General features: G+C 46.6%; 1 protein-coding gene across 1 annotated transcript in view; it reads right to left on the reverse strand.

Moving 5' to 3' along the window:
- Positions 1 to 13,002: 13,002 nt before the first annotated feature.
- LOC134154669 (transmembrane protein 209-like) overlaps positions 13,003 to 17,230 on the reverse strand; it is a 53,124-nt gene continuing 48,896 nt past the window's right edge. Inside the window, exons 13-17 of the mRNA XM_062601349.1 lie at positions 16,780 to 16,877; positions 14,741 to 14,855; positions 14,543 to 14,640; positions 13,649 to 13,722; positions 13,003 to 13,057 (exon numbers count right to left, since the gene is read on the reverse strand). Of these exons, the coding sequence (XP_062457333.1) occupies positions 13,003 to 13,057; positions 13,649 to 13,722; positions 14,543 to 14,640; positions 14,741 to 14,855; positions 16,780 to 16,877 (440 nt within the window). The remainder of the gene's footprint in view (positions 13,058 to 13,648; positions 13,723 to 14,542; positions 14,641 to 14,740; positions 14,856 to 16,779; positions 16,878 to 17,230) is intronic.

Below are 17,230 nucleotides of genomic sequence, written 5' to 3' on the forward strand. Positions count from 1 at the left end.
CCCTGACTGCTGAAGCCAAGACGACACAGGTACCCGCCAGTCCTGGCACCAGCAGCCTCAGCCGCAGGCTGATGAGCTGTGTCCAAACAAGCTCCCATGTCCCGAGACGGTGAGGCTGGCAACACCCTCAGAAGCTCCCAAAAACATCCCCGGCCCTCACGAGTCTGCAGTCTTCCTGGGCTTTCTGGCAGGGCAGAACACAGCCTGTTCTTTCTGCCTCCTTGTGCAGGGGGAAGAAGAGCCGTGTGCGGAGACACAGGCAAGCAGAAGAAAGAGCAGCAGCAGTGGCAAAGAGCCCAGCAGAGCCAGTTTCAGCAGAAGACGCAGCAGCAGTGGCAGGGGCAGTATCAGCGGCAGTGTCAGCGGGAGACCCAGAGGCAGCGGCAGTGGAAGCCCCACTGCAAAAGAGAACGGCAGCCCCAGTGTCAGTAGCAGGCAGCGTGGCAGTGGCAGCGGGAGTCCCAGTGGCAGACAGAGTGGCAGCCCCAGTGTCAGCGGCAGGGGCAGTGGAAGCCCCACTGTCAGACCAAGCGGCAGCCCCAGTGTCAATGGCAGCGTCACTGGAAGCCCCAGTGCCGGACACAGCGGCAGCCCAAGTGCCAGCGGCAAACACAGCGGCAGTGACAGTGCTAGCTGAAATGTTGGACACAGCGGGAAACCCGCTCGTAGCAGCAGTGGCAGTGGAAGCTCCAATGCTGGACACAACGGCAGCCCCACTGGCAGTGGCAGCGGCACACGAAGACCCAGTGTCAGACAGAGCATCAGCGGCAGTGGGAGCCCCAGGGGCAGCGGCAGTGGCCACAGCAGCAGCCACAACGGAAGCAGCAGCAGCACTGCTTGTGAGCCACGCGAGCACCCAGGAAGTTCTCTGAAGCTGAATTAAACCAACTGCCCCAAGTCGGGTGCCTCTTGGCTGGGTGTGCGGTGAGCTCGTCCGTTTGCAGTGTGGGAGCTTTGGGGAGGCCTGAAGAGCAGAGCTGAGGAGTCAGGGCTCAGGGGCTGCTGCCAGGGCAGCTCTCCGCCGTGGTCGTGCTGTGGCTCTTTGGCTGCAGCTGTGGTGGCTGTGGCCTAGGGGTGTGCTGCGTCTTGTTGGTGCTGGGGAGAGGCGTGGAGAGGGCCCTGCCATGGCCAACGCATGTCCTGGGGCCAGGGGGCCTGTGGGGAGAGGAGGAAAAAGCTGCTGTATGCCTCTGAGGGGAGGAAGTGCTTGAGCCTGGGCCCCCCTTGCTGGGGCCCAGTGCTGGCGTCGTGGTGGGAGGGAACTGCCAGCTCTTGTGTGTGTCTTGGGTGCCCTTGAGTGCCGGGCTTTTGCGGGCGTGAGGGGAAGAAGGCGGGTGCCCAGGGCCAGAAGGGGAAGCGGCCACCCCGGAGGCTTGGTGCCAGCAGAGTCCATGGCCACCTGGACTGTAGCACCCGGGAACTAGTGGAGTTGCAGAGACCGAGGGCAGGTAGGAAGGAGAGCAGCAGAGCCCAGAGGCTGGCCTTGAGGCGAGCAGGCTTCCCCTTCTGCAGAGACCTGCTAGGGGGACGCCAGGGGAGGCAGCTCAGAAGGGCAAAGGAGCTCAGGAAAGCTGGCAGGCCTTTAAGCTGTTGAAGGAGAGCCTCCTCCAAGTGCCACTCTGCTCCACCTTGACACTCCAGCCAGCCCAAGTCAGGGTAAAGCCTGCGGCCCCTCACTAGCCATGGCGATTCTGGAGGACCAGGCTTCATCGTTCCATCTGGTGCATGCGCGTCTGCAAATGCAGGAGCTTTGCTTGAGCGCCTGCTCAGGGAGACTTTCATCAGCACTTCATGAGCACGCAGTCCCCTTCTCTCTGCAGACTGACAAGCCTCGGTAAGGATCTGCACCTCAGACCAGCTTCTAGCTTCTTTGTCCTCCACACATTTTCCATTCCCCCCACAGCAGGAGCTGCGAGAGAAAGCGCCCATCACAGAATCATCGAAGGGTGGAGGTTGGAAGGGGCCTCTGGAGATCATCTCGTCCAACCCCCCTGCTCAAGCAGGGTCACCTACAGCACACTGCACAGGATCACACCAGGCAGCCTCTGAATGTCTCCAGAGAAGGAAACTCGGAGGTTCTGCTTGCAGACTGCGGCTCACGCAGTACTTGAGGCCAGGGTTCCGAGAGCTGCAGCCCGCAGTGGGAGAAGAGGCCTTTGCTGTCTTTGGGCTCATTCCTCAGCTCTGTGCTTGCGTCCTATTTTCTGCCAGATTTTTCTGCTCTTGCACCTCTCATCCCTGAGGGGAAGACAAATGGAACAAGCCTGCCCTTCAAAGGTAGGACTCTGAGAGACAAAAAGAGGTTGCTCTTGCAAACTAAGCAGCAAGCGGAGGGAGCCAGAGCTCCAGTGCTGGGAAACACGAGGCATTAGACTGATCTCATCCGAAGCTGGCGTCCTTTGATGGCTTTGCTGTGGATGCCGAGGGAGTGAAGAGGCTTAGGCCAACAGCTTTGCAGAGCAGGAGCAGAGAGCACTGGCTCCAGTCACATGGTGTTTCAGCACAGGCTGCCTCAGCAGCAAGTAGGCACAGAACAGCAAAGAATGCAGTGATTGCCCCAACAGGGTCTTCTTCCAGCAGCCTGGGGCCTGGGAGCTTCCTCAGCCAGACGCAGGAGACACAAAGCCTTTGCCTGCTTGGTCCTTCCAGAAGCGCACCCCCACCTTGGGCTGAAAGCACACCGTCAACCTGTGGCAGGGCCAGATGCAGCTCCTTGCTTGGCTTCTCTCTTCCTCTTCAAAGCACTTCTGCTGGGCTTCTTCTCACCTCTGCAGGGCAAGGAGATTCGGCTTTCAGCGACCTCTCTCTTGCCTCTCCTTCCTGACCAAGAGCTGTTAGCTCACAGCCTGCCCCAGTGCATGCAAAGTTCAGATGTGGTCATTTTCTCCCCAACAGGCCTTACTCCTCCTGCAGCAAATACCCTCTGGCACTTTATTGCCCAGCCATTCCCTGTGCATTGATCCTTCTGTAGCTCTTATTTGGGGAGCCTATAACATGGAGAGGAATGAGTGGTTCTGGTTTCGGTTTGTTTGAAAAGATTGATCCCTACCAGAAGCAAGCAAGGCAGAAAGACATCTTGGGCTGGCTTTTTCCTCCAGACCTTGTTTGTCACAGCAGAGAGTCAGCTGCCCGTATGGGAGCATGATTTGGATTGGAAAAGGGTGCGGGAACTCCTCATCACAAAGGCCTTAAGCCATACTGGGGAGCCAAAGTCCTCAGCGAAAGCCCACAATTTTCTCAGCCTGGTCTTCAAGTACGGCCTCAGAACGCAAGTGGGCCTCTTGGCATGCTGGGCTGCCACCTTCAGCAGGAGCTCTCCTGGAGGGGCTGAGTTCTTGCTTTTCTCTTTACTCATACAATTTCAAGAAGAAAACAAGAACTCCCCTGCAGTGTCCCCTGCCACACTGAGATAACTGTGACTCCTAAGGGCACCATTTGCACAAGCACATGGGAAGAGTCAGCTTGCCTGCTGTCAGAGAAGGAAAGCTCCTCAGATCCACTGGAGATATGGGCCTTCCACTCGTGTATGCAGTGTGCTTCCCAGGCTCTGACAAAGGAAAGGTATGGGCGGGGGAGGAGGGCAAACTGGTTCCTCTGCAGTCCCTGCTTTGTGACAGGACCTATTTCAAAGCACAGAGATCATCAGAGAGGTCCTTTTTGCTCCAGGATCTTTTCCTCACCCAGCACTGTGATTTGTTTCTCTACAGCTTTTAACACTTGCTGGCGTGTCCACAAACCTATTGCCTAACACTAGCATTTTTGAATGTCATCCCATGCTGACTGGGAGCAATGTCATTTATTGGCTTCTGAGACTTTATCTGATTGTGCTCGATGCAGGAAGACACTGAGGGTCTTCTTGGTTGGTTTACATAGTCCTGTAGAGGAGTTTCCCTGGAAAAAAAGGAAGTTTCGACAGGGCAAGTGGTACCCGTGTGTGTGTTTGTGTATGCATATACATCTCCATCGAGAAGGCTCAGCAGAAAGCGGCTAAAAGATTTGTCCTCCATAAAACTGCCTTTCTGAGCTGTGAAGGAAGATGGGACACTTGGAGACAGAGAGACCTGCAGGGGTCCAGGTTGGCCAATGGTGTAAGTAGATATGGTCGGTGGGTTTTCTGAAAATGTGTGGGGCATATCACAGAATTACAGAGTGGGTAAGGTTGGAAGGGACCTCAGGGGATCATCTAGTCCAACCTCCCTGCTCAGGCAGGGTCACCTAGACCATGTTAGACAGGGTTGCATCCGGGCAGGGTTTGAATCTCTCCAGAGAAGGAGACTCCACAATGTTTCTGGGAAACCTCTCCCAGTGCTCGGTCACTCTCACAGGAAAGAAATTCCTCCTCATATTGAGGCGGAGCTTCTGCTGGTTCAGTTTGTGCCCGTTGCCTCTTGTCCTGTTGCATGGCACTAGTGAAAAGAGTTCGGCCCCATCCCTTTGATGGGGATATCCAGTGGAATTTCCTTCACTCTCTTTCAAGAGCCCGTTGAGTGATAATCAAACACAAAAAATCAAATGTCTTCATCTGTGTGGGCCCCTTTCATTTTGAGTTCCTCTGAGGGCTTTACATCTCTCTACATTTTTGCACCGTCCAATCCCATGTACTATTTATTTCCACAAACACTTTGGGCTACGTGTTCTGGAATACTAACTGGATTTTTTTTCCCCCTCTCCCAGGTGCAGGTGAAGCTGGAAGTACATGTGTTGGCCTCCACACATCTATTGAAGGATCTTCAGCAAATGCCACTTTCTAGGGTAATACAGAGGCATTGTGATATTCTGAGCAGAAAGGATGTGACTGGAACAAAACACTACGCAAAGCTGGTGAAAAATATTTGCTTTACGCAGCACGGTAATGGTTTCCCACTAAATGGCCTGGCTGTGAGAAATCCTTGCTGCAGGCTGAACCTAAACTCCAAGGGGTTTCAAAAGTTGCTAGGCACACTGCAGTTCCCCCTAACAAGCCTGCAGGGATACGGAGCTTGTCTGGCACCGTAAAGTCCATATCCCTTCTTGTGCGAGTAACCAACTGGCTAACCTTTCTTCTGCAGCTTGATGGAGCTGCCTAAGTATTTTGTATGGAAGCACATGTGTGGTCTTGCTCAAGTCAGGTGCTGCCTTTTAGCCACAGCAGTCCCTCTGCTCCCTTCCATTCTCTTCCAGCTACAGGCATGTAGCGTTTTCAGCGTTCTCTTAGCACTGAGCACATTGCTCCTGGATCTGTTCTGTGTCCCCTACTTCAGTCCTCCTGCAGTGGAAAACCCTCCAGTGCAGCCCAGCATGGCCACTGGCAGGCACAAGGCTTTGATGCTGAGTGTGAGGGCACTTGTGCCTTGCTCCCGGGAGCCTCGCAGCAGGAAAATGGTGTCAGTGCTGACAGGGAGGTGATTCCAGCCCCACCCACCTGGAAGCCAGGAGGAGGAACCTTGCTGCTGCTTCTGCTAGTGAGCTCACTTGCGCCTCAAGACCTGAGAGGCCACCAGTGGCCACAAGGCTGCTGTTAGTGCCTGGGAGGGAGCAACCAGCCTGAGGAAGCAGCAGGGGTGTTGGTGTTAGAGAAATACTGTGGGGAAAACCTTGCAAATAGTTAACAAGACTCAAGGACACGGGGGAGAGAAAAACAGTACTGCAAAGGATAACCAGCTCCGGCTAAATGACCTTCATGAAACCACAGCGCTGTAAAGATTGCGAGGAGTAAGTAAGACAAAAACAGCAGAATAACCCAGAAGTGACCTGAGGTTCATTAAGGCTTATTAACATATTGAACTTCACACTCCTAAATGAATAATGAGATGGAAATGACATGATAATGATGTTACCGCCTCTTCTTCGCTTCCTGTGCTAATTAACAAGAATGTGAAAGCACAAGCGCAGAGCGATTACCTGAGGTAATGAAACTGTAACCAACAGGAAAACTTGCATGAAGTACTCTCTGAACAGCGTGTATAAACGAAGAACGAGAAGGGGAGAAAGTGTGCTAGCTCTGTGGATTTACCAGCTAGCCCCCATCTCTGCGCAGAAATGAAATCAACAAACACCTCGACCCTGTGTGTCTATTGGTTGCTTGCACACCGGGTAACAGAACCCAGATTTTGGGACAACAGTTTGGCGACCCAGGTGGGACTTGCCAGAAGGCCTTGCCCAGATCATCTTGCCGTTCCCGACAGCAGACTGGATCGGATCGAGCTCCAGGATGCACTGACCTGTTGATCGGGGAGTCCTCTGACCTCCCACCGAATTCGGGACGAGAAGAGGCTAAAAGGTGCAACGCCGACCAGAGATATTTGTGCCAGGGCGAAAGGGGGGTGAATCTTTGGATTGGTGAGTATCAAATTTACTTACTTCCGCGGAAGACTATGTTGAATTATGTCACACATAGACACTCGGCAAAGGTTGCCTTAAATTGACCAGAGGGGTCAGAGCAGAGTGCGCACAAAGGTACGGGAAAAAAGGTATTTCTAGGTAATAAGGTTGGTATTTCTAGGTAATTAACATGGGATCAAGCCAATCCATGATTCCTCCCTGTAGCCCTTTGGGTTGTATTTTGAAACACTGGAATATTTTTGGAGGAGATCGGATGACAAAAAAAAAAAGAATGAAAAGATGTTGTAATCAATGGTGGCCAATGTATAAGCTGGAATGTGATGAGAAATGGCCAAAAAATGAACTATAACACTATATTGCAGTTACTGCTGTTTTGTTGCTGGAAGGGGAAGTGGGATGAGATACCCTATGTGGAGGCTTTTGTGTCACTATATAGGGAAGCAGAAATGCAGAGGGATTGTGAACTTATAAGTAAGGAGGAATCTGTAATGGTTGCAGTAGGAAAGAAGGAAGAGAGCGGGTATTGTGCTAACAGACAAATTCTGAATGGAGAGGAGCAGGAGGATGTACAACTACTGACAGTGCCCCCCTCTTGTGGAAACGATTCCACCGCAGTTGAAGCATCGGCCCCCCCGCTAGAAAGCCAAGAGTCCAGCCCTATTTCTGGCCAAACTAGGAGACGGAAACAACCTGTTCTACAGGCTCCTTTGAGACAAGCAGTGGGACCAGAAGGGCTGCCAGTATTTGTACATGTTCCTTTTACAGCCTCGGATTTACTAAACTGGAAGCAGTCTGTTGGATCATATAGGGAAAATCCTGAGAAGCTGCATCAGCTTTTGGAGACTATTATGATAACTCATAATCCGAACTGGGGAGATGTGCAGGCGCTGTTGAATGCTTTCCTGACGGGAGAAGAAAGGAGGCTGGTAGTTGCTAAGGCAAAAGAAGAGGGTGAGAGAAGGGACAGAAAGGGGGAACCTGAGGTCTATTTACGCACCAGAAAGGATCCAGAGTGGGATCCAAATAGGAGTGGGGGTAGGGAGCTATTGAGGCAGTATCAACAGCTAATCTTATACGGGTTTCGGTACAGAGTTCCGAAACCAAAGAACGCATCAAAACTGTATGAAGTAAAGCAAGGGCCTGAAGAAAATCCCTCGGCTTTTTATGAAAGATTATGCGAAAGAGCCAGAAAATGGACAGACCTGGATCCAAATGAGGAAGCAAATCAAAGGCTGTTTAATATGCTCTTCATTGGCTAGTCAGCTCAGGATATTAGAAAGAAGCTGCAGAAGGTAGATGGAGCTGGGGGAATGTCTATTCCACAGCTGATAGAAATAGCGTATAAGGTATAGAATAATCGAGATGAAAAGAGAACAAGAGAAATCGAATGAAACTGCAGGCTTCTCTCCTGGCAGCTGTCCAGAGGAATGAATTCCAAGGCAGGGGCAGGGGAAGCAGGAGAGGTAACAGAGGAGGAAGAGGTGGAAGGGGAGGGAGTCCAGGAGGAGGCCTCCCTAGACCCGCTTTGGGTCCAAATCAATGTGCAATTTTGTAGGCAGGAAGGGCACTGGAAAGATGAATGTCCAAATCGAAGAAGGATAACAAAGCTACAGAGCCCAGCAAACACCAACCTAATTATGTTAGAGGAGTCACATATGGAATGAAGGGGACCGGGGGAGAAATATAGTATTTCCTCAGCTGATCCCCTGGTTCCAGTAAAGCTGGGGAAAGAAACTATAGATTTTTTATTAGATAGTGGAGCCACTCATTCACTGATAACTATTTGTAAAGGACCCTTAAGTAAGACTGCTACCACCATTGTTGGGGCTACGGGAAGGAAAGCTTTGAGGCCATTTTTGCAACCAATGGAGTGCATGACTGGAGGTACTAAATTGACTCATGAATTTCTCTCTATGCCAGAGTGTCCCCTCCCTTTATTAGGACGGGATTTACTATGCAAACTGAATGCGCAGGTGACCTTTTCTGAGAGTTCCGTGCAGCTCCACAGCCCTCCAGAATCGGCATGGAGAGCACAAATCTGCCTTTTGATGGGATCGGCTCCAGACGATAACAGTGCAAGTATCCCTTCAAGTGTATTGGATGCGGTGATTCCCTTGGTTTGGGCCTCAACAAAGCCAGGCAAAGCAAAAAACGCGACTCCAGTCAAAATAGAGCTGCAACCAGGAGCGAAGCCAGTTAGGGTGCATCAGTACCCTATCAAGCTAGAAGCACGTAGAGGATTGGAACCCCTAATTAATGCCTTCTTGCAATATGGCTTGCTTAGAGAGTGTCAGTCTGAATTCAATACACCAATCCTGCCGGTAAGGAAACCGCACTCCCAAGAATATCGACTGGTCCAGGACCTGAGGGCAGTGAATCAAATAACAGAAGATATCCATCCAAGTGTGCCAAACCTATATACTCTTTTAGCCTCGGTGCCTGAGACTAACAATTGTTTTACAGTGCGAGATTTAAAAGATGCCTTTTTTTCTGTATTCCTATAGAAGAACAAAGCCAGACAATTTTCACCTTTGAATGGGAAAGTCCCACTACAAGGAGGAAGGAGCAGTTATGCTGGACGGTTCTTCCTCTAGGATTCAAGGACAGCCCTACCGTGTTTGGTGAGATCTTGGCCAAAGAACTAGCCCAATGGCAGGAAGGTAACAAAAATGTCACTCTTTTACAGTATGTGGATGACATTTTGAGTGGAGCGGATTCAGAGCAAATATGTTTAGAGGCGACAGTGAGTCTGTTCAATTTTTTGGGACTTGCCGGGTATCGTGTTTCAAAGAAAAAGGCTCAGATTGCGAAGAAGGAAGTCCAATATCTTGGATTTAAAATATCAAAAGGAGACCGTGCACTAGGAGCGGAAAGAAAAGAGGCTATATGCCGAATTGCAGGACCCCGCACAAAAAGACAGCTGAGGGGATTCTTGGGAATGGCAGGATTTTGCCGTATATGGATCCCTAATTTTGTGCTGATAACTAAACCTTTATATGCAGCCCTAAAGGGTCCGGAGGAATGGTTAGAGCGGACCCCAGAATGCCGTGCTAGTTTCGATGAAATAAAAAAGAAATTGACGGAAGCTCCAGCACTGGGACTCCCAGATATGGCTAAACCCTTTCAATTGTATGTGCATGAGCGGCAGCAGGTGGCCTCGGGAGTAATGACCCAAATGCTTGGGAGCCGGAAAAGACCGGTGGCATATCTTTCTAAACAATTAGACAAAGTAAGTAAAGGATGGCCGGCCTGCCTCCGGGCTATAGCAGCCACCGTCTTTATTAATACAAGAGGCCCGCACATTGACTGTGGGTAGCAGCTTTGTACAGAATGGAGAGAGAAAGGCTGGATATGCAGTAGTGACTCAGTGGAAAGAAGTAGAAGCTAAACCATTGCCACAAAACACCTCAGCAAGAAAGGCTGAAATCATTGCCCTTTTACGAGCCCTTGAAATCGGAAAGGGCCAAAGAGTAAATATAGATACTGACTCAAAGTATGCTTTTGGGGTAGTTCACACTCATGGAGCGATTTGGAAAGAACGAGGGCTCTTAAATTCTCAAGGAAGTAATATCAAGTATGGACAAGAGATATTAAGATTGTTCAAAGCAATAATGGAACCCAAAGAAGTAGCTATAATGCATTGCAAAGCCCACCAGAAGGGAAATAGTGAAGTGACACAAGGAAACAGGAGAGCAGATATGGCAGCCAAAAAGGCAGCACTAGCAGGACAGGTGATTGGGGCTTTATTACCCAGTAGAAAAATACAGGTGAGACGTCCTGAATATTCAGACAAAGAAAATCAGTTGGCATAAAGGCTAGAATGTACAAAAAATGCTAAAGGGTGGTGAGTCACCCCAAATGGACAAGTTTTAACTACAGCCAAAATGATGGAAGTGCTCCTCAAGAGACTGCATGAAGAAACTCACATGGGAGCAGATGCTATGATAAGCAGCGTAAAAAAGATATGCTGTGGGATCAAAGATGCTATCAAATGCTGACCTTATTGTAAGGAGATGCCCCACCTGTTGTGCAACTAACCCCAAAATTCAGAAGAAACCACCTATGGGAGAACTAAGAAGAGGATTAACCCCAGGGGAACACTGGCAGATCGATTTCTCTCAATTGCCTAAATGTGGTCGGTTTAAAGATTTACTTGTTTTGGTAGATACATTTTCTGGCTGGCCAGAAGCCTTCCCATGCTCCACCAATCGTGCAAAAGAGGTAATTAAGATTTTACTAAAAGAGATAGTTCCTCGATTTGTGATTCCTGAAGGTATATCCTCAGATAATGGACCTCATTTTATTTCAGAGGTGGTTCAAGGAACATCCAGATTTTTACAGATGAAATGGGAATTACACACTCCATGCAGACTCCAGTCTAGCGGTAAGGTAGAAAGAATGAACCAAACACTTAAAAGACATATTTCAAGACTGTGTCAGGAAACCCATCTTAAATGGGTAGATGTATTACCAATGGCCTTGATGAGAATAAGAATAACCCCAAGAATAAAAAAGGGAGTAAGCCCTTTTGAAACACTTTATGGGAAACCTTACCCAATTAATGAAATAGGGGGACGAAGTGATCAAATGCATGTAAGAGGGGAAGAAATGTTGAGAGAGTATTTATTGTCTTTGTCTCGGGTACTAACATCTTTACATAGGTACCTTAATCAACGTACCCCCCTTCCATTGGACTCCCCTGTGCATGACTTCAAGCCTGGGCATCTAGTTTATATTCGGACATGGAAAGAAGAACCACTAAGAGAAAAGTGGAAAGGACCTTACCTGGTGCTTCTGACAACTCCTACTGCAGTAAAGGTGGAGGGAATAAGTTCCTGGACCCACTATTCCCGAATACAGAAGGCACCTTTGAATGACTCGTGGACTGCCACACCCACAAGATAGCTCTCAAGAGAAGAACACAGAAGTTACAAAAGTGATGAACTGCACTTGGAAAATTGAACTCTTTTATATGGAAATAGAGTGCTCTTAAGTGTTATTAGGTGTTATTTTGCATTCTGATAGTATTGTTAATTATAGATAGAGCTGATTTACAAGAATATTGATTTGTTTAATTTAATTTGTTTGCTATAGAGTTAAGATGGAAAATGAGGACATTGTTAACTTTGTTATGCACGCTCATTGGTAGAGCTAACCTGATTTTGTAGCTTATACGGGCCTTCAGAAAAAGTGACTCAGATTACTGCTTGCTTCTCTATCCCCAGATCTCCTGGATTACCCATGCCATGGGAAATACTTAGAATTAACTTAACATTCATGTAAGAATAATTGAAGTTGTTTAAATGAGACTTGCTAGATAAGTGATATTAACAAGTCTCAGAGGGGGGAATTCTTAGAGAAATATCCCCCCCCTTAAAAAGCAGGGCCCGCTCTTTGAAACAAAGGCAAGTGTTTTCCCCCAAAAGACAATTCCGCAGAAGGGGAACGGCGGCACGTGCAGGTGTGGTGAGACGCTCGCGCAGGCGTCGTTCCGCAGCGGGGACGTTCCACTGCTGCCCGAGCTTTGAGCCCGTCACTGCAACGGGAACCGCAGCTTGCCCGGTGGCCCCAGAGCTTGACTCGTTCCCGAGAAGCCGGAGGCTCTGGCCAGGCGGCGGCCGCTCGCCCCCAGGGGAAAAAAAGAGAAAAAAGCCATTTCTGGGCACGCTCTGGCAAGGCAGCAGGAACTTCGGGGTGTTCCCCGAAGTTCCTGGGATGAGCCCACGCAGGTGTATCCACTCTGGTTTCATGCAGGGATGCTGAAGCCACAGGCCAGTCTGCAAGGCCCTAAAAGTAAGGAGCTGCTAGCAGAAAAGCTAACATGAGAAATAAAAGAATTTTTAAAAAATTAAAAAGCAAAGGCAGGGTAACGTTCTAGTCGTACTCAATCACCCACAACATCTTCTGTCTCGTAAGATGGTCACATTTGAATGGTAGGGTTATTTTGTTTTGTTTTAAATCTATTTTAAAAATACCTACTGAAACCAGCAAGTCAAAAAATTTTCTCTTTCCCTTATATCTGCAGTGGAGACACCTGAAGCATCCAGAGAGGTCACAAAATCCAATTATTCCAATGAGCAGGGATAAAAGACAACGTCCTTTCAGATCGCATCTAATTAAATTAACCAAAAATCGGTTTAAGCGCTAACTTGGCGCCTGTTATGCCCGTCTGGAATCTCTTGGATCTTGTGAATCCGGCAGTTGGCCGCGTTGCAGTAACTGTCTTTTCAAGGGACTGCTCGCCAGCGAGCGGCTGGGTACAACTGCGGGAGACACGTCCCAGCTGCGCTGCTGCATTCCACCCTCAAACGCGGCAAGCGCGGGTTCATTGCTGAGCCCTGCGGTCAGTTAAGCTCTTTAGAGTGCTTGAAGAGTAAATGCAACAGAAATAGCAAGGGGGGTTTAAATACGATTTGTTAAGGTGAGGAGCCAAATAGAAAAGACCTGCCTGGAGTTCCTGTTTAGATACATTTCATCAGTAAAAAACAATACAACGTTTTACAGAGTATCCTCCCCAAAACTGTACAGAAATTACAAACATTTCCCCTCTGTCCATAAAGCAGAGTTTAAATTATCCCATTTCATAGTCCATATTCAAGGCAACAAGTGAAACGATGCTGCTCAGCTCGTCTTGTAGGAGAAGCAGGATCGTTCTTCTGAGCTGCAGTCCTGCTAGAGATGTTACTCTCCAAACACCCCTAGAACGTTGACTCCTGATGCACCAAAATTCACTCGCCTGCAAAAACAGCATTATAACGATAAGACACAAGTAAGTTAAAGCTCCTATTTAAAACAAATCTTCATTACAAGAAAAACTGCCAATCCCACACATCAGCATTTTAACATTTATGTAGGTATCGTGTTTCACCTCGAATTAAAGACAGCTCTTTCAGAACAAAAAAGTCCGGACATTGCTTTTATGTCAGTGCAGCTTTCACTGTGCACTCGAAACTCCTCTTGTTATGCCAAAAACAAGAGATTACAGCACTATGGCAGTGTCTGTCTCCTGTTTATAAATAGCACAGTACTTCTAGCAAGAAGGTAGCAACCTGGTTGTCTGGCCAAGGCCACTGTTCCGCAGCATGGACTCCACAGGATTTTTCAGCCAGGACAAGACCAAAGAAAAGCACAAAACATTTCCTGCACGCTCATGCACACAAAACTGACATGATTTTGTAAAAAGGCTGCCATTACTTAAAATGAGAAGAGCATTTTAATTCCATCAGTATCGTCCTATGATAGCAACTTCAGTTACGGTATTTCAAAACAGAAAGCTCCTGCTCGGATCTCGTGCGCAGCGCAATGATACGGAACGTTTGACACTTACCCAAGCATCCCAGATTCTTTTGTCTTTATGATGTACAGAAACATAAGCAATGTATGGAACATGTTGTTTCTGCCCTGAATACCACAGGAAGAGAAAAAAACTTGGAAATGAAATCACATGCAAACAACCATACTAATATCTTAGAATGTCTTATTTAAAACAACTGTCATCCCCTGTCCTGATCTTAGGTGGAGCAGCACAATTTTTCCTTCAAAACGTTTTGCAAGATACATATACTGCAGTGCGAGCCCTGTTGGCCTGTTATATCATCAGAGATGAGAAAAAACTATAACAGAGACCTCGCGAAATGGTATTACAGCTTAGACTGCTGGGGTTTTGCCTCAATTCTTATCTTTCAATTAGGCAAACACCAGAAAAAGACCAAGCTTGTTTTCTAGATGGATTATCACCCTCAAATATTTTTAAATGCTTTTTAAAAGAGCTTTTCTGAAATCAGAAAATCAAGTCACAATCGGGGCTCAATAATAAAATCAAGATGTACAGGAAAAGTCTAGTATTTTGATATTGAGATTAGATGTTTCCCTCCAAAAACTCTTACAGACAAGCATCAGTCTTGTTGGCAATGAGGAATAGCAACACACCTCAGAGCTTACATAAATTAGGATTTTAGAATAAATCATCAGAAAATAAACAACAAGAGGAAGCTGCTGCCTGGGCACTGATGTACCTAAGTTAGGCACTGAAGCTATCATTCAGCAGCAGACTAAATACCACACGATGGTCAAAGATTGTGGTAACATTTGCTTTCTGCACTGAGCCAGCCTACATATTCAATAGATGTGGCTAGTTCCAAAGGAAAAGGAAGAATGAAAAAGAAACAGATCAGGTCTGCTCAAGGTTTCCTGACAGCAGAAAAAACTAACACGATCATACCTCAGGCAGATTGTAGACCTGGCGGTGGTAGATCAGCTCATAGTGGGGTGGATTGATGTTGCTTTGGTAGATGCAAAATACATTTTCATTTGTAATGTCTGTGAATTAAAGTTTTAAAATAAGATAGGGATTTTAAGAGCGCTGATGGGATTCAAGCAGGAAACAGCAGCTAAACAAGCAGTCCAAGAATGCCAATACCTGGTTTATCTGGTGTTTGAACAAAGTGTTGGGCAGTGAAGGTTTTGCCATCGGGGTATTTGGGGCTAGGGGGCAGTCTGGCATCGAGGTAAGTGCAGAATATGTGCATAAGGATCTGTGCAAACAAAAACAAATCTCATTTTAGTATCATTAAGAAGACTGACAGGACAGCAGCTTTCTTTCCATAATCTCAGACATTAGTTAGGGTATTTGAGAGTCTGTTGCTGCATCATGGACTTAATTAATCCCACCATGTTTAGAAGCCCAAGGCAGCTTAACACTTAGAGCACTGAATTCAATGGTCCAGGGCACGCCACAGACATCAAGACAAGTTTATTCTTCCTGTAAATGAAACCCTTTCAGTCACAACACGTTAAAAAGGTGCTGCATGTGAACTGAACTCCTGACATACAAGTAACTATCTTCACATCTCACAGAATTTGCAGAGTCACAGATCTGAATAGCATGTATAGGACAAACTACAAGATACCTGATTTCATGATGGTTTCTACGCTAGCTGCAAAGATTTGGCGTAGAGAGGCCGATCCGATCTAATGACAACTTTTCCAAACACTACACTTACCCAGCAAGTTGCTCATCTCTTGTCAAAAATGGCAAAACAAAATCAATGGACAAACTTGAACTGCTCATGAATCTTACCAGCTTTCAACATTTTGGAAGAAAGTCCTAGAACAAGTATCTTCTTAGCTAACAGCGAGAAAATCGCAGTACTGCATGTTGTATTTTAACTCTTACAGTAGACTTCTCAACATTCTTTGGGTGCAGCGTGACCAAATTACTCTGTAGTATGATACCTCCTGTGTTCAACATAGGATTTGTTTGGCAGACAGAAGAATTTCTATGGGCTAAATGCCCAAAGCCTCAAGAGGTCTAGCAGAAATTATTGCTTTAAGTTGCACGCAATGAGACTAACATTACAGTTAAAAACTCTTCATTTGGCACTTATTGTCTTAAGTTAATGCCAAAGCTTCGAGACAAGTGTTCAATATTAATTTCATCTGTTATATCAGAACTTCTTTCCCAGAATCTTTACAAGTTTAGTACATTGTCCAATACTACCTCTCTTAGCTGGTTTCATTAAAAGACAATGAATTCAGGGTGTGATGGTCTGTGTTACGCTTGTCATTCCCAAATATTTAGTCATCTTCACAACTAGAAAATCAAATCTTATTTCAAGACAGATTTTGCTCAGCTTTAGCTTCCAGCAATTCAATCTTGTTTCATCTTTGTCAGCAAGGTTGTAAAACTTGCATATGAATCTTCTTTCTGCTTCTCCCCAGTAACTGAACATCTACAGAGGGAATCAAATCACCTGAACTCTCCTTTCAAATACAGAGTTCAACTGAAGAGTCACACGTGAAGCTTGTTCTCCACTACTTGGATTATCTTGTGGCCTTTCTTTTATCTATTTCAGTTGAATTTTCAAGTCACTGTATTCACTGAAGTGCTTTCTCCTGACCTTTTGCATTAATTGGCTAAGCATGACTACAAGTCTGTTCTCAAGTAAGATAATGTAATGCCTGTGGATCTCTCAAGAAATTACTGAATTAAATAAACATGAAGACACGCCACTTAATCCGTTTGTTCTTCTAACCATTACAGCACAGGAAAATTTTAAGGTTCATCTTGCATGAGAAATTATGAGGTTTGGTTAAAGCAGACTTTTTTTTTTTTTTTCTTTTTTTTTTTAATAAGGTAAGAATATTGCTCTAACAAATCCGCAACCTTCTGTCAGGTTGCTCCCAAAACAGTTACCTGACTGACATCTCAGATGAGTCTAAATAAGAGGCCGGCTTAAGACTAAGACATGAAATCGCATTTTTGTGATCTGCACAATGTCCAATCCCATTTGCATTATTCCTTGCATAATTTCACTGACTACAATGGGATTATCAGGATAGGGAGGCAAACAGGATTTTGACCATGTTCCTCAAAAGACTTAATTGCTACCACACACAAAAATCTACCCTGAAAGACACACTTTAGGAAGTTATATTAAGCCTTCTTTGAAAACTTACAGCACAGTCAGTGGGCAAGTCAGCATCCCACTTACGGCCCTTGAAATCTCCTCCTCTGTTCCATCGGAACGAGCTCATGTATCCTCCCTGAGAAAGCTCTGAAAAAACAAAATTTATTCAGCTACTGGAGGTTGAAGGTGCAAGAAGGACATATTTGACACTAGCTTCAAGAACACTGCATGTATTTTCAGTGCACAAAATAGGAAAAATTAAACTAAGGAAGTGCTTATAAAGATATAAAGTTAGGGGAGTGGAGTTTACAAGGTATTTTTTATTGGTAATTAATGAAGGGATTAAATAGGACACTTCACACCCCAAACTGAGAGAAGAAATAAAAACTTCCATGCCAAGTCCCACATCATTACATTGGTATGAAAAGAGGAAGTTGCAAAAACTACCTCTGCTACTTGAAAAGCAGCTCTTCTCCCTGCTGTGACTGTAGTTCAAACCT

Source organism: Rhea pennata, unplaced genomic scaffold (genome assembly GCF_028389875.1).
Source record: "Rhea pennata isolate bPtePen1 unplaced genomic scaffold, bPtePen1.pri scaffold_33, whole genome shotgun sequence".
NCBI classification, from domain to species: Eukaryota; Metazoa; Chordata; class Aves; order Rheiformes; family Rheidae; genus Rhea; species Rhea pennata.